General features: G+C 45.4%; 1 protein-coding gene across 2 annotated transcripts in view; it reads right to left on the minus strand.

Moving 5' to 3' along the window:
- Positions 1-20,208, minus strand: part of cdh15 (cadherin 15, type 1, M-cadherin (myotubule)) — a 98,275-nt gene extending 78,067 nt beyond the window's left edge. The window contains exon 1 of one of the 2 annotated variants that reach the window (XM_078210466.1): positions 19,990-20,208. In XM_078210466.1, coding sequence (XP_078066592.1) covers positions 19,990-20,064 — 75 coding nt within the window. In that variant the 5' untranslated portion in view covers positions 20,065-20,208. The remainder of the gene's footprint in view (positions 1-19,989) is intronic. The other variant, XM_078210465.1, reaches the window with a different exon arrangement.
- Positions 20,209-21,002: the final 794 nt, after the last annotated feature.

The following is a 21,002-nucleotide window of genomic DNA, read 5'->3' on the forward strand; positions in this document are numbered from 1 at the left end:
TCCTTGAACAGTATGTTACAGAACCTACGAGGGAACGAGTTATCTTAGATCTGGTAATGTGTAACGAGACAGGTAGAATTAAGGATCTTCTTGTGAAGGACCCTCTTGGGTCGAGTGATCACAATATGGTCGAATTTCTGGTGCAGATGGAGGGGGAGAGAGTAGGGTCCCAAAGCAATGTCCTCTGCTTGAACAGAGGGGAGTACGATAGGATGAGGGCTGAATTGGCTAGGGTGGACTGGGAGAGCAGACTGGTAGGTAGGACAGCTGAGGAACAATGGAGGATTTTTAAGGAGATCTTTTTCAGTACTCAGCAAAAATATATTCCGGTGATAAAGAAGGACTGTAAGAAAAGGGATAGCCAGCCGTGGATAATGAAAGAAATAAAGGAGAGTATTAAATTAAAAACCGATGTGTACAGAGTGGCCAAATATAGTGGAGACTTAGAAGATTGGGAAAGCTTTAAAAAAACAACAAAGAATGACTAAGAAAGCGATAAAGAAAGGAAAGATAGATTATGAAACTAAACTAGCTCTAAACATAAAAAATAATAGTAAAAGTTTTTACAAATATATAAAAAGGAATAGAGTGGCTAGAGTGAATGTTGGACCCTTGGAGGACGAGAGGGGGGATTTAATAGTGGAAAACGAGGAAATGGCTGAGACTTTAAATAGGTTTTTTGTGTCGGTCTTCACGGTGGAAGACACAAATAGTTTACCGAATATTAACGATCGAGTGTTGGTAGGAGGAGAGGTACTCAATACAATTATTGTTCCTAGAGAGGCAGTGCTTGGCAGACTAATGGGACTGAAGGTGGACAAGTCCCCGGGCCCGGATGGAATGCATCCCAGGGTACTGAAAGAAATGTCAGAGGTAATAGCGGATGCGTTAGTGGTTATTTATCAAAATTCACTGGACTCTGGGTCGTGCCAGCTGATTGGAAAACGGCCACTGTTACGCCGCTGTTTAAAAAAGGAAGTAGACAAAAGGCGGGTAACTACAGGCCGGTTAGCTTAACGTCTGTAGTTGGGAAAATGCTGGAATCCATCATTAAAGAAGAAATAGCAGGCCATCTGGATAAGAATGGTTCGATCAAGCAGACGCAGCATGGATTCATGAGAGGAAAGTCGTGTTTGACAAACTTACTGGATTTTTATGAAGATGTGACGAGTGCAGTTGACGGAGGGGAACTGGTAGATGTGGTGTTTTTGGATTTCCAAAAGGCATTCGATAAGGTGCCTCACAAAAGGTTGCTGAAGAAGATTGGGGCACACGGAGTTGGGGGTAGGGTGTTAGCGTGGATTGGGGATTGGCTATCCAACAGGAAGCAGAGAGTTGGAATAAATGGGTGCTTTTCTGGTTGGCAGATGGTGACTAGTGGCGTGCCACAGGGATCGGTACTGGGGCCTCAACTGTTTACTATTTACATCGATGATCTGGAGGAGGGGACTGAGTGTAGGGTAACAAAGTTTGCTGACGACACGAAGATAAATGGGAAAGTGAATTGTGTAGAGGAAGCGGAAGGTCTGCAGAGAGATTTGAATAGGCTGAGTGGGCGAGGATCTGGCAGATGGAGTATAATGTTGGCAAATGTGAGGTTATTCACTTTGGAAGAAATAATAGCAAATTGGATTATTATTTAAATGGTAAAAAAATTACAACATGCTACTGTGCAAAGGGACCTGTGGGTCCTTGTGCATGAGTTGCAAAAACTCAGTCTGCAAGTACAACAGGTGATCAAGAAGGCAAATGGGATGTTGGCATTTATCGCGAGGGGGATAGAATATAAAAGCAGAGAAGTCTTGCTGCATCTGTACAAGGCATTGGTGAGGCCGCAGCTGGAATACTGTGTGCAGTTTTGGTCCCCTTACTTGCAAAAGGATATATTGGCCTTGGAGGGAGTGCAGAGAAGGTTCACCAGGTTGATACCGGAGATGAGGGGTGTAGATTATGAGGAGAAATTGAGCAGATTGGATTTGTACTCATTGGAGTTTAGAAGGCTGAGGGGTGATCTTACAGAGGCATATAAGATAATGAAAGGGCTGGATAGGGTAGAAGTGGAGAGATTCTTTCCACTTAGAAAGGAAACCAGAACTAGAGGGCACAGCCTCAAAATAAAGGGGGGTCAGTTTAGATGTGGAGATGCCGGCGTTGGACTGGGGTAAACACAGTAAGAAGTTTAACAACACCAGGTTAAAGTCCAACAGGTTTATTTGGTAGCAAAAGCCACACAAGCTTTCGAGGCTCTGAGCCCCTTCTTCAGGTGAGTGGGAATTCTGTTCACAAACAGAACTTATAAGACACAGACTCAATTTACATGAATAATGGTTGGAATGCGAATACTTACAACTAATCCAGTCTTTAAGAAACAAAACAATGGGAGTGGGGAGAGCATCAAGACAGGCTAAAAAGATGTGTATTGTCTCCAGACAAGACAGCCAGTGAAACTCTGCAGGTCCACGCAACTGTGGGAGTTACAAATAGTGTGACATAAATTCTGATTCTAGGATCGCATGATAAAGACTCAGGAGGAAAAAAGCAGAAATATTTATGTGAAATAGTGTGACATAAACCCAATATCCCGGTTGAGGCCGTCCTTGTGTGTGTCCAGTTTAGGACAGAGTTGAGGAGGAACTTCTTCTCTCAGAGGGTGGTGAATCTCTGGAATTCTCTGCCCACTGAAGTGGTGGAGGCTACCTCGTTGAATATGTTTAAATCATGGATAGATGGATTCCTGATCGATAAGGGAATTAAGGGTTATGGGGAGCAGGCGGGTAAGTGGAACTGATCCACTTCAGATCAGCCATGATCTTATTGAATGGCGGGGCAGGCTCGAGGGGCTAGATGGCCTACTCCTGCTCCTATTTCTTGCGTTCTTATGTTCTTATAATACTATCAGCCGATTTTATTTTTGATATTTTACCCTTGTCCAGCACCTGCTTTAAGCTGGCTGTGTCTATCCTTAACCTTTTCCTGTTTACACTCTGTGGAGTGCACATTTTCCCAAAGTGACTTATTGTCAATGTGACACGCAATGGGTATTTTACCCAAATCACCTAACCCCAAAATTTCTGTTAATATCTGGGATATATAAAAGGCCATATCCACTGCCTCCACAAGGCTTAGTGTCTCAGCGACCAATGTGCTTTTTACCACTTTCCTTATTTTCTTTGTTTCCCAATCAAGAGGGCAACATTTAGCAATTTTCCCCAAAAGAAAGATTATAAAATTTCCCACGTGTGAAAACCCATCACACAGATTGGCACACGATGCGTCACGATAAACGGAGTTTCAGGTGCCTAAGATCGCCCAAAAACAGGAACCTCAAAACACACACCTGCATTTTTAGTTTGGTCAATGTTTTGTTTGTTCTCATTGTGTCTTCCACTGTGGGATCATTCATTTTTTACTCAACTCTAGCACATTGAAACTAGCGTCCGGTCTGGCCTGTCTACCTAGCCAATTCAGTTGCCCAATCACACTTCAGAGTTTCTCTTTTTCCATCTTAGAAACCATCGCATCCTTTTGTGAAGCCCAACTGTGACTAATTGCTATTAGGCTGATACTCTGCAAATAAGACTGCTGATGTAAAGTGACACCCGACTCAGCCTGTCCAATTTCCAGCCCAATATGTTTGAAGGCTCCTGAAGCCCGACTCCCAACGCTGAATTCCTCCTTCAGCCCAGAAATTGCAAGAGCTTCAAAATCGCTCCTACCACCCCACAAAATAATCAGCATGCATCACAAAGATACCAGAAAGATTTCCTTCATAATGCCAGTAAAACACTGCAGGATCTGCTTTAAACTGGCAACAGCCTAACTTTAACAAAACCGATCTTACAGAAAAATACCAAACTCTAGACGCATCATTCAGCCCATACACACATTTATTAAATTTCCAGATTACCCCTTCTGTGTTAGCTGCCTCTTTGGGAGGACGGAGAAAGATGTCTCTCTGAAGCTGATGCCCCTGCAAAAAGGCAGCTTTTAATATCGATAGATTTGCATTCCCGGGCCTTTGTAGCTAACAGAGCCAAGAAGATCTTTAAAATAATCTTTCCTGCCGTAGGTGAATCTACCCTTAAATCCTGGTCTCCTAAGTTTTCTTCAAATCTCCTTGCCACGAGCCTGGCCTTTGCCTTATAAGCTCCATCAGGAAGCACCTTTTCCGTGCAAATCCATCTGTGAGATAGAGCTCTTTGTCCCCTATCTGGTACCTCCGTGTATACCCCAAATTCACTCCAACTATGCAGTTTTTGCTGTGTAGCATCTTTTATAACTTTTTAATCTAATTTATTGGAACCTGCCAAAACCTCACGAGCATGTGGGCTTCTACTCCTAGTATCGTTCGTAGTCTTACCCCCTATTCCGAGACCTTGCCAAGCTACGTGCCCCCTTTTCCCGCCTGATATCTCATTCTGAACGACCGCTGCTTGATCTTTCCCTCCTGCTGTGGGATGTTCCTTCAATAGTTCTCGATCTCTTCCTGTGATCACCTTCACTATCGGACTTGCTATCTGAACTGGCGCTACATTTCTGTGCCCTCTATTATTGAACTTCATGTTCCCAATCCATGGTCTTGACATCCTCCCCTGTATTCTGTACATTCAACCAGTGTTTATACTTTCCAGTGGCCTTCCCTGCTCTACTAATGACAGTTGCATCCTTCCATTGACTGGACCCTTCAGGCAAGTAAGTCACTTTTGTACCAACCTCTGGCGGTTGTCCTTTCAGAAAAATGGCCTGTTCTAGTTCATCAGAAGTATTGTGTTCCTCTATGATACCCTGTCTGTTTCAGTTAACTGGTCCTCTTAATTCTGTAACACGTGAGTATCAGATGACCCTGCTTCCTCATCATGTTTGTCTACTCTTTCCAGAAACACCAGGTTAAAGTCCAACAGGTTTATTTGGTAGCATGAGCTTTCGGAGCGCTGCCCCTTCATCAGTTGAGTGAAGAGTTGGGTTCACAAACAGGGCATATATAAACACGAACTCAATTACAAAATAATGGTTGGAATGCGAGTCTTAACAGATAATCAAGTCTTTACAGATACAGACAATGCGAGTGGAGAGAGGGTTAAGCACAGGTTAAAGAGGTGTGAATTGTCTCAAGCCCAGAAAGTAGTCTCACAATACCAGGTTAAAGTCCAACAGGTTTATTTGGTAGCACGAGCTTTCGGAGTGCTGCCCCTTCATCAGGTGATGAAGGGGCAGAGCTCCAAAAGCTTGTGATTCCAAATAAACCTGTTGGACTTTAACCTGGTGTTGTGAGACTTTTTTACTGTGCTTACCCCAGTCCAACACCAGCATCTCCACATCACGGCTACACTTTCTAAATTTGCACGTTTGTAATCTGTACCCATTATCCTCTATCCTAATAGTCTAATTACCATGTTGCAAAATTGTTCAGCCATCTATGTCTATAACCTTCCCTGGGCCTTTCCATTCATTAAAATGATCTCTCTGATATGTCTCCTTGCTGGAAAACGGTGTTTGATGGCCGTGCCTTAAAAGCTCTGTGAATTCTTTCAGAAACATCTGCTTCCAAAAATGCTCTTCTACTTGTGTGCAATGCATTTAAATGCTCAACAAAGGCAGAGATAATTGTCAACCCTTCCCAAGCTGGAGGCTGGTCATTCAAAATGGATGGAATTTTAGGATTCCTACCAAATACTAATTGATAGGGACTATAGCCCCCAACCATCTGCAATGAATTCTTTGCATGTACCGCCCATGCTAAAGTTAAAGTTAAATTTAACTTGCAATTTAGTCTATCTGCCATAATTTTCCGGAGCATGTCATCTCTCACCGCGTGGTTCCTCTCACACACCCCACTACTAAATGGGCTTTCCGCAACATGTTCATGACTACGAGATTCATGTTTTCACACACATCCTTAAACTCATCATTAGCAAATTCCCCCCCATTGTCTGTAAGGAACTTTGCTGGTGGCCCCATTCCTGTCCCTATCCATTTTTCCGTGACCTGATCCAGGATTACTCCCTTTTCTTTATTACAGACAATGGTTGATTGACCAAATCTGGTTGCTAAATCTACAAAGTGCAGAATGAATATATTGTTTGCTTTATCCCAGATCGTAAGGTCCATGGCCACAATGTCGTTAAAATCTCTGGCCAAAGGTAAGGTCACTATCGGTCATGAAGCTACCCTTCTGTACTTCCTATAAATCCCACACTGATCACTGACCTGTTCTATCAGTTTAGTATAGTCCTCATCTTTTACCCCTGCATCCTTTAATAACATTTGCAGCCTCCAAGGAGATGGATGCACAAATTGCGAATGCAGCTTTAACACAATGAGCTTTTTATCTGCAAAAGTCCCATTTCCAGCTGCTAATAATTCTTCCTTAACCTCTTCATCTGAAAAATTATTTGTCAATAACAGAATAAATAGTGTTCCGACTGTGTAAATTGTAAGTCCACTGTTTTTCCAAAAGCTGTTGCCTTATCATTTTCCATATCCAGTTTCATGTGTGCTTTCTTCATCGATGGTCTACATAGAACATAGAGCAGTACAGCACAGAACAGGCCCTTCGGCCCACGATATTGTGCCGAGCTTTATCTGAAACCAAGATCAAGCTATCCCACTCCCTATCATCCTGGTGCGCTCCATGTGCCTATCCAATAACCGCTTAAATGTTCCTAAAGTGTCTGACTCCACTATCACTGCAGGCAGTCCATTCCACACCCCAACCACTCTCTGCGTAAAGAACCTACCTCTGATATCCTTCCTATATCTCCCACCGCGAACCCTATAGTTATGCCCCCTTGTAATAGCTCCATCCACCCGAGGAAATAGTCTTTGAATGTTCACTCTATCTATCCCCTTCATCATTTTATAAACCTCTATTAAGTCTCCTCTCAGCCTCCTCCGCTCCAGAGAGAACAGCCCTAGCTCCCTCAACCTTTCCTCATAAGACCTACCCTCCAAACCAGGCAGCATCCTGGCAAATTTCCTCTGCACTCTTTCCAGCGCTTCCACAGCCTTCTTATAGTGGTCTACTCAAGTGAAGGGATCTCACTCGACACAACATCTGTGCTAATGAAATGATTCACTCTGGCAACATTGCAAGGGATCACTACTCTTTTCAGTAACTTCAGGGGATTATCATCTCTGTGGTGAACCACTGTTACTACATGTATGTGCCTGGACACACCCATGCTGCACCTGGCCCGAGACTCCTCCCTTTCCACCTGAGGCCCCTCCCTTTCCATCCAGAGTGGGGTATAAAGGTGATGGTCCCTGCTCCTTGCCTCAGTCCAGACCAGGTCAGCTACAAGGGTGTGCTCCTGTTCTCTGTGAATAAAAGCCTATTAGTTTTCCCTCAGTCTCAGAAGTCTTCGCGTAGTAATTGATAGTGCATCAATCTCCAAACCTGAAACTTGTAGAACTTTCAAATTCCTTAACCATGTTCCGATTTTCAGTATTTAGAGTCCAGGTAACATTTTAACCAGTCAACTCCACACATGGCAGATGTGCAGCCACTGTTCAATACAACACAATTAAAGGGCTGTGCAACCAAAACACTCATTACAGGAGTAAAACTTCTCTTTAATAAGACAATGCCTTCTTTCTGGTCACTATCTCTTTCCTCTTCCGTTTCTTTCATAAAAACATAGAAACATAGAAAACTACAGCACAAAACAGGCCCTTCAGCCCCACAAGTTGTGCCAAACATATCCCTACCTTTTAGGCCTACCTATAACCCTCCATCCTATTAAGTCCCATGTACTCATCCAGGAGTCTCTTAAAAGACCCTATTGAGTTTGCCTCCACCACCACTGATGGCAGCCGATTCCACTCACCCACCACCCTCTGTGTGAAAAACTTACCCCTAACATTTCCCCTGTACCTACCCCCCCAGCACCTTAAACCTGTGTCCTCTCGTAGCAGCCATTTCCACCCTGGGAAAAAGCCTCTGAGAGTCCACCCGATCTATGCCTCTCAACATCTTATATACCTCTATTAGATCTCCTCTCATCCTACGTCTCTCCAAGGAGAAAAGACCGAACTCCCTCAGCCTATCCTCATAAGGCATGCCACTCAATCCAGGCAACATCCTTGTAAATCTCCTCTGCACCCTTTCAATCTTTTCCACATCCTTCCTGTAATGAGGCGACCAGAACTGAGCACAGTACTCCAAGTGGGGTCTGACGAGGGTCTTATGTCATGTCATGTGTAGCTTCAAACACTTTATTAGATCGTTTGGACAGTTGAAAGCATAATGAAATTTAGAGTCACACCAAAAACACTGATTAATTATCCCCTGGGCATTTTTGGGGTTCATTTTACTGTTACCACTCTCCATATCCTTCCTCCTGTTATAGACAATAAAGGGGTTTTTGTCCTCAATTTCTGGCTCCCAATCTGCTGCCATATTCCCGTAGCCAGCTTGTGCCTGTACGATTTCACCATCCTGTTAACGGTGTATCTGCCACAGTCTGTTTTATCACTGACATTTGAGGTCATAAAAGCCGTGGATTGAATGTTTCCCAAAAAAAATTTGTTAACGCCTCTAACATTTGATCATATAGGGTATGGGGTGAATGGGGTCAAAGATTATGGGGAGAAAGCAGGATTAGGCTATTGAGTTGGACAGTCAGCCATGATCGTAATGAATGGCAGAGCAGCCTCGAAGGGCCGAATGGCCGCCTCCTGCTCCTTTCTTCTATGTAATCTATATATCTTTGTCTGTAAATTTAACTCCTGTCAAAACCAAGAACCTATCCATATTGGTAACCTTAGCACAGTCCAGTAACGTAAATGGCAACACGGACTGTGGAATTTCCAGGCGGTGTTTTGCAGCCTTATATATAGTTAAGTAAATTCCATCACATACTCTTCAATAGAAATATCCTCTGATTTCCGAAATCTGACCAGACTTCATACACACTTAATAAGTTATCCTTTTAATAAATCTTATCCATAAAGATTAATAAATTATTCAAACCTTCCTCCTAGTCCAAATGTTCCAACTCCAATTGGGAAAATACTTTGCGTCTAATTTTACATCTAGATGGTAAAGAAAGAGCCAAGGCCATTCCTTGTCTTCGTTTCCAAAACCGGTTACCATGGTCCACATGATGACTTCATTTCTCCATTGGTCATAAGGTTCAGTGTCAGAGAGTAATGGTGGATAGTCATACCACGACACTTTTACTCTGGATTCAGTCATTTTGTTGTCGCCCATTCACTCCTTCATTGATTGGAAATGCTCAGTGAAATCTTCCTATTTTTTTCTTGAAACAGTCGTAACTTGCAGTCCTTTACTTGGAACCAGCAACCACCCTCTGCTACCAATGTTTGAGCCTCTCAGTTGCAGTCCAGTTAAAGGAAACACAAGTCTTGCTTCTTCATAAACTCCCTTTATATTCTGATTCAACACATCCGCATGGACAAGTTGGGTCGAAGGGCCTGTTTCCATGTTGTAAACCTCTATGACATCCAACACCCTGTGCCACCTGTAACCTCTTTATAAATCTCAGTGACTTCTATTAAATGACTAACATCCAATTCAGGACTTAAGTGGAAGGTGTATTGTTTTGGTGTCCTTATCTGAGGAAAGGTGTCCTTGCTATAGAGGGAATACAGTGAAGGTTCACCAGGCTGGTCTGTCATATGAGGAGAGACTAAATTGGTTAGGATTATATTCACTGGACTTTAGAAGAGTGAGAGGGGATTTCATAGAAACTTACAAAATTCTAACAGGGTTAGACAGGGTGGATTCAGAAAGAATGTTCCCAGTGGTGGGGGAGTCCAGAACTTGGGGGTTATAGTTTGAGGATAAGGGGTAAACCTTTTAGGACTGAGGCGGGAGAAATTTCTTCACCCAGAGGGTGGTGAATGTGTGGAATTCACTACCACAGAAAGTAGTTGAGGCCAAAACGTTGTCTGATTTCAAGAAGAAATTAGATGTAGCTCTTGGGGCTCAAGGGATATGGGCAGAAGAATGTTGAATTTGATGATCAACCATGATCAAGATGAATGGCAGAGCAGGCTCGAAGGGCCGAATGGCCTACTCCTGCTTCCAGTTTCTATGTTTCTATGTAACTGTTAACCCATTCCTAACAGGTTAGTACGGAAAGTTGATAAGGTACCGGGATCAGATGAGATGCATCCAAGGATATTGAAAGAAGTGAGAGTGGAAATTACAGGAGCGCTGGCCAGAATTGTCCAGTCTTCTCTAGACTTAGGGAAGGTGCCAGAGGCTGGAGAATTGCAAAGTTAAGCCCTTGTTCAAAAGGGATTATAAGTATAGCCCCAGGAATTACAGAACCATCAGTTTAACATCAGTGATGGACAGGCTTCTAGAAACAATTATTTGGGATAGAATTAATAGTCACACAGATAAATATGGGCTGATGTGGAACCAGCATGGATTTCTAAAGGGGAAATTGTGTTTAACTTGCTGCACTTTTTTGAAGAGGTAACAGAAAGAGTCGATGAAGGTAATGCTATTGATATGGTGTACATGGACTTTCAGAAAGCATTCAATAGAGTGCCCCAAAAAGCCTTATGAGAAAAGGTATAGCTCATGGAATTAAAAGGATGCTGGTAACATGGATATAAAATTGGCTGAATAATAGGATGATGTGGAGATGCTGGCGTTGGACTGGGGTAAACACAGTAAGAGTTTTAACAACACCAGGTTAAAGTCCAACAGGTTTATTTGGGAGCAGCAGTTGGATGCACCTGGGAGCATGAAGGAGGTGGAAAGCATCATAGATAGGAGCTTTAGAGACGTGGTCACACCCAAGGTGCAGGCAGATAGATGGGTGACCACTGGAAGGGGCAGGCAGTCAGTGCAGGAATCCCCTGTGGTCGTCCCCCTCTCTAACAAGTATACCATTTTGGATACTGTTGGGGGAGATGGGCTATCAGGGGATAACAGCAGCAGCCAGAGCACTGGCACCACAGCTGGCTCTGTTGTTAAGTAGCAAGGGACAAAGAGCACTAGAGCAATAGTTATAGGGGACTCCATGGTCAGGGGCACCGATAGGCGCTTCTGAAAGAGACTCTAGGATGGTATGTTGGCTCCCTGATGCCAGGGTCCAGGATGTCTCTGAACGGGCAGAAAGTTCAGAACGTGAACAGCCAGAGGTCATTTTTCATATTGGTACTAATGACATAGGCAGGAAGAGTGATGAGGTCCTGCAGCAGCAGTTTAGGGAGTTAGGTAGAAATTTAAAAAGCAGGACATCTAGGATTACTCCCTGTGCCACGTGCCAGTGAGGCTAGAAATAGGAAGATCGCGCAGCTTAACATGTGGCTAAACAGCTGGTGTAGGAGGGAGGGTTTCAGATATCTGGACCATTGGGGTCTCTTATGGGACCTGTACAAGGAGGACGGGTTGCATCTAAATTGGAAAGGCATAAATATTCTAGCCGGGAGGTTTGCTAGTGTCACACGAGAGGATTTAAACTAGTTTGGCAGGGGGGTGGGAACCAAAGCAAAGGTGAATTAACTGAAGGGGAACCAGAGAGCAGGGCCAGTAAGACTCAGAGAAACAGCAGGCAGGGTGGGGTTGCTAATCAGAGAGGGTCTGGTGGACTGAAGTGCATCTGTTTCAATGCGAGGAGTGTAACAGGTAAGGCAGATGAACTTAAAGCTTGGATTAGTACTTGGAACTATGATGTTGTTGCTATTACAGAGACTTGGTTAAGGGAAGGACAGGTTAACATTCCAGGATACAGAGGTTTCAGGTGGGATAGAGGGGGAATGTAAAAGGGGTGGGGGAGTTGCAATACTGGTCATCACAGCTGTACTGCGGGAGGACACCTCGGAGGGCTTATACAGCGAGGCAATATGGGTAGAGCTCAGGAATAGGAAGGGTGTAGTCACAATGTTGGGGGTTTACCATAGGCCGCCCAACTGCCAGTGGGAGATAGAGAAACAGATATGTAGGCAGATTTTGGCAAGGTGTAAAAGTAACAGGGTTGTTGTGGTGGGAGATTTTAAATTCCCCTATATTGACTGGGACTCACTTAGTGCGAGGGGTGTGGATGGGGCAGAATTTGTAAGGAACATCCAGGAGGGCTTCTTGAAACAGTATGTAGATAGTCCAACTAGGGAAGGGGCCATACTGGACCTGGTATTGGGGAATGAGCCCGGCCAGGTGGTCGATGTTTCAGTAGGGGAGCAGTTTGGGAACAGTGACCACAATTCAGTGAGTTTTAAGGTGCTGATGGATATAGATAATGCAGTCCTCAAGTGAAGGTGCTAAATTAGGGGAAGGCTAATTACAACAATATTAGGCAGGAACTGAAGATTGGGGGCAGATGTTTGAGGGCAAATCAACATCTGGCATGTGGGAGGCTTTCAAGTGTAAGTTGATAGGGATTCAGGACCGGCACATTCCTGTAAGGATGAAGGATAAGTATGGCAAGCTTTGGGAACCTTGGATAACGAGATGTTGTGAGCCTAGTCAATGAGAAAAAGGAAGCATTTGTCAAGACCAGGAGGCTGGGAACATAAGAAGCAAGTGTGGAATACAAAAAATGCAGAAAGAAACTTAAGCAAGGAGTAAGGAGGGCTAAAAGGGGTCACGAAAAATCATTGGCCAAGGGAAATCCCAAGGCTTTTTATATATATATATATATTATACATATATATATAAAAAAGAGCAAGAGGGAAGTCAGAGAGAGGGTTGGCCCACTCAAGGACAGGGAAGGGAATCTATCCGTGGAGCCAGAGGAAATGGGCGAGGTATTAAATGTGTACTTTGTGTCAGTATTCACCAAAGAGAAGGACTTGGTGGATGATGAATCTGGGAAAGGATGTGTAGATAGTTTGAGTCACGTTGAGATCAAAAAGGTGGTATTGGGGTTCTTTAGAAACATTAAGGTAGACAAGTCCTCAGGGCCTGATGGGATATACCCCAGAATACTGACAGGCGCAAGGGAGGAAATTGCTGGAATCTTGAGAGAGACCTTTGTATCCTCACTGGCTACAGGGGAGGTCCCAGAGGATTGGAGAATAGCCAATGTTGTTCCTTTGTTTAAGAAGGGTCGCAAGAATAATCCAGGTAATTACAGGCCGGTGAGCCTTACGTCAGTGGTAGAGAAATTATTGGAGAGGATTCTTCGAGACAGGAATTACTCCCACTTGGAAATAAGTGGACGTATTAGCAAGAGGCAACATGGTTTTGTGAAGGGGAGGTCGTGTCTCACGAACTTGATTGAGCTTTTCGAGGAAGTGACAAAGATGATTGATGAGGGTAGGGCAGTGGATGTTGTCTACATGGACTTCATTAAGGCCTTTGACAAGGTCCCTCATGGCAGACTGGTGCAGAAGGTGAAGTCGCATGGGATCAGAGGTGAGCTGGTAAGGTGGATACATAACTGGGTTGGTCATAGAAGACAGAGGGTAGCAGTGGAAGGGTGCGTTTCTGAATGGAAGGCTGTGACAAGTGGCGTTCCTCAGGGATCAGTGCTGGGACCTTTGCTGTTTGTAATATACATAAATGATTTGGAGGAAAATGTAACTGGTTTGATTAGTAAGTTTGCGGATGACACAAAGGTTGGTGGATTTACGGATAGTGATGAGGACCATCAGAGGTTACAGCAGGAGACTTGGGCAGAGAGATGGCAGATGGAGTATAATCTGGACAAATGTGAGGTGAAGAATTTTGGAAGGTCTAATGTAGATAGGAAATATACAGTAAATGGCAGAACCCTTAAGAGTATTGATAGGCAAAGGGATCTGGGTGTACAGGTACACAGGTCACTGAAAGTGGCAACGCAGGTGGAGAAGGTAGTCAAGAAGGCATACGGCATGCTTGCCTTCATCGGCCGGGCATTGAGTTTAAAAATTGGCAAGTCATGTTGCAATTTTATAAAACCTTAGTGAGGCCGCACTTGGAATATAGGGCCCTATTTTGGGCGCGAAAATGTGGTAAAGTTGGGTGAGAGGCCATTATCGCGATCCGCACCCGCATCCGCGCAGATTGCCACTTTACCAAAACCCGGGAACGGCGGCGATTCGATTCGCGCCCAAAACAGGCGCAATGGCGATTTAAAAGTATTTGCATGCATTTAAATTGAATTAATGAACTGCCCGCCCAACTTTATCAGCATTTCCCCCTTTACCACCGCGTTTACCAATCCGGAACCGCGCCGTAATGGACCTGCTGAATAAAAGTCTGAATCGGGCGCTCCAGCTGCTGAAGAGCGAGTTCAGTGTTTCCAACGGCTCCCTGACTCAGATCAGTGGTGGGGGGGAGGAGGGAGGCGGGTCAGATCATTCTCTGGTTGTGGGGGGGAGGGGAGTGAGGCCAGATCGTCTGATTGGTGGAGGGAGGAGGGGGAGGCGGGTCAGATGTATCTCTGGTGGTGGGGGGGGGAAGGGCTGATCGTTGTCTGGTGGTGGGGGGGGGGGGGGGGAGGAGGCAGGTCAGATGTTCGTCTGGGGGGGTGAGTGAGGCCAGACCATTCTCTGGGGGGGGGGGGGGGGGGGGGAGATGAGTGAGGCCAGATCGTTGTCTAAGGGCGGGGGGGGGGGGGAGAGAAGTGAAGCCAGATCATTGTCTGGGAGGGGGGTGGGGGGGTGTGCAGATGGATCTTCGGTGGGGGGGGAGGATCAGATGGATCTCTGGCGGGGGCAGGGAGGTCCGCTGCCACGCTGCAGGTGATCGGTGGGGCGGGGGGGGGGGGGGGTGGGGGGGGCAAGGATGGGGATCGGTCTGGGTAGTGAGGGGGGTGGATAATGGGGACAGTGATGTGTTTGGGTAGGGGGGGATGGATAAGGGGGACAGTGATGTGTGTGGGTAGTGGGGGGGGGGTGGATAAGGGGGACAGTGATGTGTGTGGGTAGTGGGAGGGGTGGATAAGGGGGACAGTGATGTGTGTGGGTAGTGGGCGGGTGGATAAGGGGGACAGTGATGTGTGTGGGTAGTGGGGGGGTGGATAAGGGGGACAGTGATGTGTGTGGGGGCCATCGCTCCCACTTTTCGCTCCCGGACCACTTTAGAACATAGAACATAGAACAGTACAGCACAGAACAGGCCCTTCGGCCCATGATGTTGTGCCGAGCTTTATCTGAAACCAAGATCAAGCTATCCCACTCCCTATCATCCTGGTGTGCTCCATGTGCCTATCCAATAACCGCTTAAATGTTCCTAAAGTGTCTGACTCCACTATCACTGCAGGCAGTCCATTCCACACCCCAACCACTCTCTGAGTAAAGAACCTACCTCTGATATCCTTCCTATATCTCCCACCACGAACCCTATAGTTATGCCCCCTTGTAATAGCTCCATCCACCCGAGGAAATAGTCTTTGAATGGTCACTCTATCTATCCCCTTCATCATTTTATAAACCTCTATTAAGTCTCCCCTCAACCTCCTCCGCTCCAGAGAGAACAGCCCCAGCTCCCTCAACCTTTCCTCATAAGACCTTTCTCCGCTTTCTGACACGGGCGTGCTTTTTCAAATTTTTTTTCCAACTGCGCATGCGCAGTTCAGAGCTCCGATCGTTTTGGCCGTGCTAAGCCCCGCCCACAGCATGAATGGGACTGGAGATGGCTGAGTGCGTATGGGGGGCGCCTGAAAGCAGATTTCCAAGTCGGATCTGCATTACGCCCAGATTCAGCACTTAGAATGGAAATGGTAAAATCGGGCCCATAGTGTTCAATTCTGGTCGCCACACTACCAGAAAGATGTGGAGGCTTTGGAGAGGGTACAGAAAAGATTTTCCAGGATGTTGCCTGGTATGGAGGACATTAGCTATGAAGAGAGATTGGAGAAACTTGGTTTGTTCTCACTGGAACGACAGAGGTTGAGGGGCGAACTGATAGAAGTCTACAAGATTGTGAGAGGCATGGACAGAGTGGATAGTCAGAAGCTTTTTCCCAGGGTGGAAGATTCAATTACTAGGGGGCACAGGTTTAAGGTGTGAGGGGCAAGGTTTAAAGGGGATGTATGAGGCAAGGCTTTTACACAGAGGGTGGTGGGTGCCTGGAACTTGCTGCCGGGGGAGGTAGTGGAAGCAGATACGATAGTGATTTTTAAGGGGCATCTTGACAAATACGTGAATAAGATGGGAATAGAGGGATATGGTCCCCGGAAGGGTAGGGGGTTTTAGTTCAGTTGGGCAGCATGATTGGTGCAGGCTTGGAGGGCCGAAGGGCCTGTTCCTGTACTGTAATTTTCTTTGTTCTTTGTTCTTTGAGTTCCCCCGGGGTCGGGATTGGAACCCTTGCTTTTCCTGATAGATATTTATGATCTAGATCTTGGTGTGCAGGGGGCAGCTTCAAAGATTGTGGAAGTATTGTAAACTGTGGAGAGGACAGCGTAGAACTTCAAAAGAACACAGATAAGTTGGTGGAGTGGGCAGATAGGTGCAGATGAAGTTCAATGCGGAGAAGTGTGAGGTGATGCATTTTGCTCAGAAGAACATGAAGAGACAATATAAAATAAAGGGTAAAATTCTTAAAGGAGTGCAGGAGCAGAGGGAGCTGGGTGTCCATGCGCATAGTCCAGTGAATGGCAATCTAGGCAAGTGCATCCAAACCCCGGTCACCTTGTTTATTTATCAACATTCATAAACCCCCTGCACAAGGGGCAAAGGTTAGATTCTCTCTTATTGGGTATGTTCATTGCCTGCCATTTGTACTTGCCACTTGTCAGCCCAAGTCTGGATATTGTTCTGATCTTGTTGCCTTTGGACATGGAGGAGTCATGAATGGTGCTGAACTTGTAGTGAACATCCCCACTTCTGACTTTATGATGGAAGTAAGGTCATTGGTGAAGTAGCTAAAGATGGTTGGGCCTAGATGGTCAGGGCATCATGATCGGCACTGACTTGGAGGCCGAAGGGCCTGTTCCTGTGCTGTACTTTTCTTTGCTCTTTGTTCTAGAAGACTAACCCTGAGGAACTCCTGCCGTGATGTCCTGGAGCTGGGGTGACTGATCTCCAACCACTACCGCCGTCTTCCTTTGCGCCAGCTATGATTCCAACCAGTTTTCCTTCCAATTCCCACTGACTCTAGTTTTACTGGAACTCCTTGTTGCCAGATTGACACCTCATTTTTAGGTGTGTCTGGCATGCCCTCCTGCACACTACATTAACCCAGGGTTGACCTTCAGGCTTGGTAATGGTAGAGTGGGGAATATACTGGGCCATGAGGTTACAGATTTACAATTCTGCTGATGGCCCACAGCACCTCATGATGCCCAGTCTTGGATTGCTAGATCTGTTCAAAGTCTATCCCATTTAGCACGGTGGAAGTGCCACACAACGCAATGGAGGGTATGCTCAATGTGAAAATGAAACTTTGTCTCCACAAGGACTGTGTGGTGATCACTGCTACCGATATTGTCACGGACAGATTTATCTGAAGCCGGCAGTTTGGGGAGGATGAGGTCTCTCAGTATGTTTTTCCCTCTTTAGGCTGCCTCACCGCTTGCCACATCCCAGTCTAGCAACGATGTCCTTGAGGACCCGGCCAGCTCGGTCTGTGCTGGGACCACCGAGCCACTCTTGGTGATGGACATTGAAGTCCCCCACCCAGAGTACATTCTGTGCCCTTGCCACCCTCAGTGCTTCCTCCAAGTGGTGTTCAACATGAAGGAGTACAGATTCATCAGCTGAGAGGGGGACAGTTAATGGGCAGGAGGTTTCCTTGCCCATGTTTGACCTGGTGCCATGAGACTTCATGGGGTCCAGAGTTGATGTTTAGGACTCTCAGATTCCTCAGTTTCTGTTTGCTTGTCATTTTAATTCTCCACCTTGCTCCCACTCTGACATTTCTGTCCCCTGCTCCTATAGTGTTCTGGTGAAGCTCAACATAAGTTGAAGAAGAGTCCCATCTTTTGATTAGGCATTTCACAGTGTTCCAGGCTTCTCTCTAACAATTTCAGAATGTAACCTCTACCCCTATTTACTTTCCCTTTGTTTAGTTTTTTCTTTTTTTCCTTTTGGACAATAACCATTACATCCACCTGCCAATCACCCCTTTACAGACATCTTGTCTTTCTCTATCTGTCCTTGCACCATGAACCCTATTTTCTTTTAATCTCTCTTGCTGTCCAGCCTATCACAGACTTTTCCTTTTAATTTATCCCCCCTCCCACCAGCTACCTTCATCTGCTACATAGAATCATAGAATCCCTACAGTGCAGAAGAGGCCATTTGGCCCATCGGGTCTGCAGCGACTCTCTGACAGAGTATCTTATCCACGTCCTCTCCCACACGTAACCCCGCACATTTCTCATGGCTAATCCATCTAACCAGCACATCTTTGGGCTGTGGGAGGAAACTGGAGCACTCGGAGGAAACCCACACAGACATGGGGAGAACATGCAAACTCCACACAGTGACCCAAGACCAGAATTGAACCTGGGTCCTGGCTCTCTGAGGCAGCAGCGCTAACCACTGTGCCACCCCTTACATCTCAAACTTTTTCCATTTAAGATGAAAGGTCACAGAGGTGAAATGTTCAATGTTTCTCTCTCCACAGACGCTGCCAGACCAGCTGAGGATTTCCAGTATTTTCAGATTTCCAAAATCTGCAGCATTTTGCTTTTGTAGAGCTGGGCTTTTATTCTCCTGACTATAAAAGATTGAGGGATTGAGATATTTAGAGGAATTTGATAGAAACTAGTGGGCGGGTGGGAGGATGGTGGGAATGGTGGTAGAGAGTTCAGATCAAGGGGGCAACATTAAAATTGGAGCCAGGCTGTTCAGGGGTGATGTTAGGAAGCATTTCCTCACATAAAATGGAGTGGAAATCTGGAACTCTCTCCTACAAATCTCCAAATGGTCATACAGGCGGGGGGTCAATTGAAAAATTCAAAACAGAGAATGCGGAGATTATTGTTCGACATTGAGAGTCATGGCACAAAGGCAGGTGAACGGAATTTGGGTAGAAATCAGCTCTAATTGAATGGCAGAAATCCTGCGGGGCTGATGGACCTCCTCCTGTTCCTAAAATAGAGCAGATTCCTGTATTCACAGTCTGCAAGTTATACGGAGTGAGATTCCGGGCTCACACCTACACTGGCACTTACACAGTCGCTCATGAAACTGATCCTTCCAAGATATTTAACATTTACCTTGTCCCAGCAACTGCTTTCAGTCAATCTTGAAACTTTTACCAGAAAGTGGGCGTTGCGGATTGCATTTCCGAAAGAATCTCTCGAATCTTGTTTGCATTGAAGTCAACTGAAGCAAAATTGTGGAGATGGGAATCTATCTGACCCATATCTCCCATTTGACAAAGTTCCACCCAACAAAACTGATATCACTGCAAAAAGCACAAACCAAATGTGATTGTGATCGATCTGTCCAAACGTAATCACCAACCCTACCAGGGATACTAACCAACCTGATACAACCTTTATATCTGACACAAGTACAGACCATGCACTCCTTTAAACTCACAAACTCACATGCACCCCCTAAACACAGCACACACGCATGCATTACACCAGCCCCCACAACACGCACACACGCAGCAACTTGTATTAACAAAGCACATTTAAGATAATGAAAAGCCCAAGGTGTTTTCAGAGGAATTATAAAACAACATCTGACACCAAGCCGCATAAAGAGATATTAGCTCAGGTGGTCAAAAGCTTGCTCAAAAAGGCAGGGGATTTAAAGAGTGTCTTAAAGGAAGAAAGTGAGGTAGAGAGAGGTTTAGGGAAGGAATTGTAGAGCTTAGAGCTGAAGGCACGGCCGCTGATGGTAACACTGGGAATGTTCAAGAGGCTGGAATTGGAGGAGGGCAGAGGTTTCGCTGAATTGGCTGGAGGAGATTAGAGAAATAGGGAGGATGATACCATGAAGGGATTGGAAATCAAACACGAGAATATTAAAATCATTGCTGGACCAGGACCCAGTGTAGGTCAGTGGACAGAGCAGTGATAGGGAACACACACACATCCCTTAACTCTCACTCTTTAGCACATGATTCCTTAATACACACACGACATAACACACATGTTTACATGCATGTACAGCACATACCTGAAGAACTGCTACCACAGTCAGCAGAGTAATACAGGTTTCAGCCCACATCCCAAAGCTGGAGAGACAGAACATCGGAGAGCGCGACAGAAAGCCCTACAGAAATAAAGTGAGTTGGAGCTGGTCTGTGTGATCTGTTGTTTCTGGGATGCCAATTAACTGACAGCTGACGAGCTGCACAGGGTCCAGGAAAACCAATTGACTGACAGCACATGTGCTAAGGAGAGAGTGAGAGGCGGATTGAAATATTCGTGTCCTGACACACAGCAATTGTGGAGAGAAAGACAGACAGAAAACAGCTGCTCCCCATCAAAGTGCCCCCAGACCACCCCCCCCTCCCCCAGCCTCTCCACTCAATGCTGGCTTTGAGCAAGTCACTCAGATTGTGATATTTTAACACGATGAACAAATGATTAGTTTGTTGCAATTATTAATGCACAAAGTGACACGGTTACTGATGATTAACTGTCCTGTGACAGGGCCCAAAAAAAACAAATGTTGACTTAGCTTCTCAGGGCAAAACGTGTGAGGAGCATCTTGTGAGAATTAATATATATACAAGGATGTCGCTGAATATCACAGAATGAGTATCAGGCTTCACAAACTCAAAGCGGAAACTTCCAAAAATTAAGATAAAGGAAACAAGTCAAATGAAATCTGAAGGCAAATCAGAAGTGGAAATGTGTATTGGATAAGACAATGTATCTAAAGGGATGTGTCCTCTAAGTTGAAAAATTCAGTGTCAGCACAATGAGACAGTGGAAGGGGCAGTGGTGCAGTGACTGGATTACTAATTCAGGAATCCGGGGTCAAATCCCACGACAGCAGAAAATTAAATCCAATAAAAATCTGGAATTAAAAGTCTATTGATGACTACGAAACCATTGTCGAAAAAACAAATCTGGTTCACTAATGTCCTTTAGGGAAGGAAATCTGCCGTCCTTACCCAGTCTGGCCCACATGTGACTCCAGAACCACAGATTGTGGTTGACTCTTAAATGGGCAATAAATGC

The sequence above is a fragment of the Mustelus asterias genome, chromosome 4 (genome assembly GCF_964213995.1).
Source record: "Mustelus asterias chromosome 4, sMusAst1.hap1.1, whole genome shotgun sequence".
In the NCBI taxonomy this organism is placed as follows: Eukaryota; Metazoa; Chordata; class Chondrichthyes; order Carcharhiniformes; family Triakidae; genus Mustelus; species Mustelus asterias.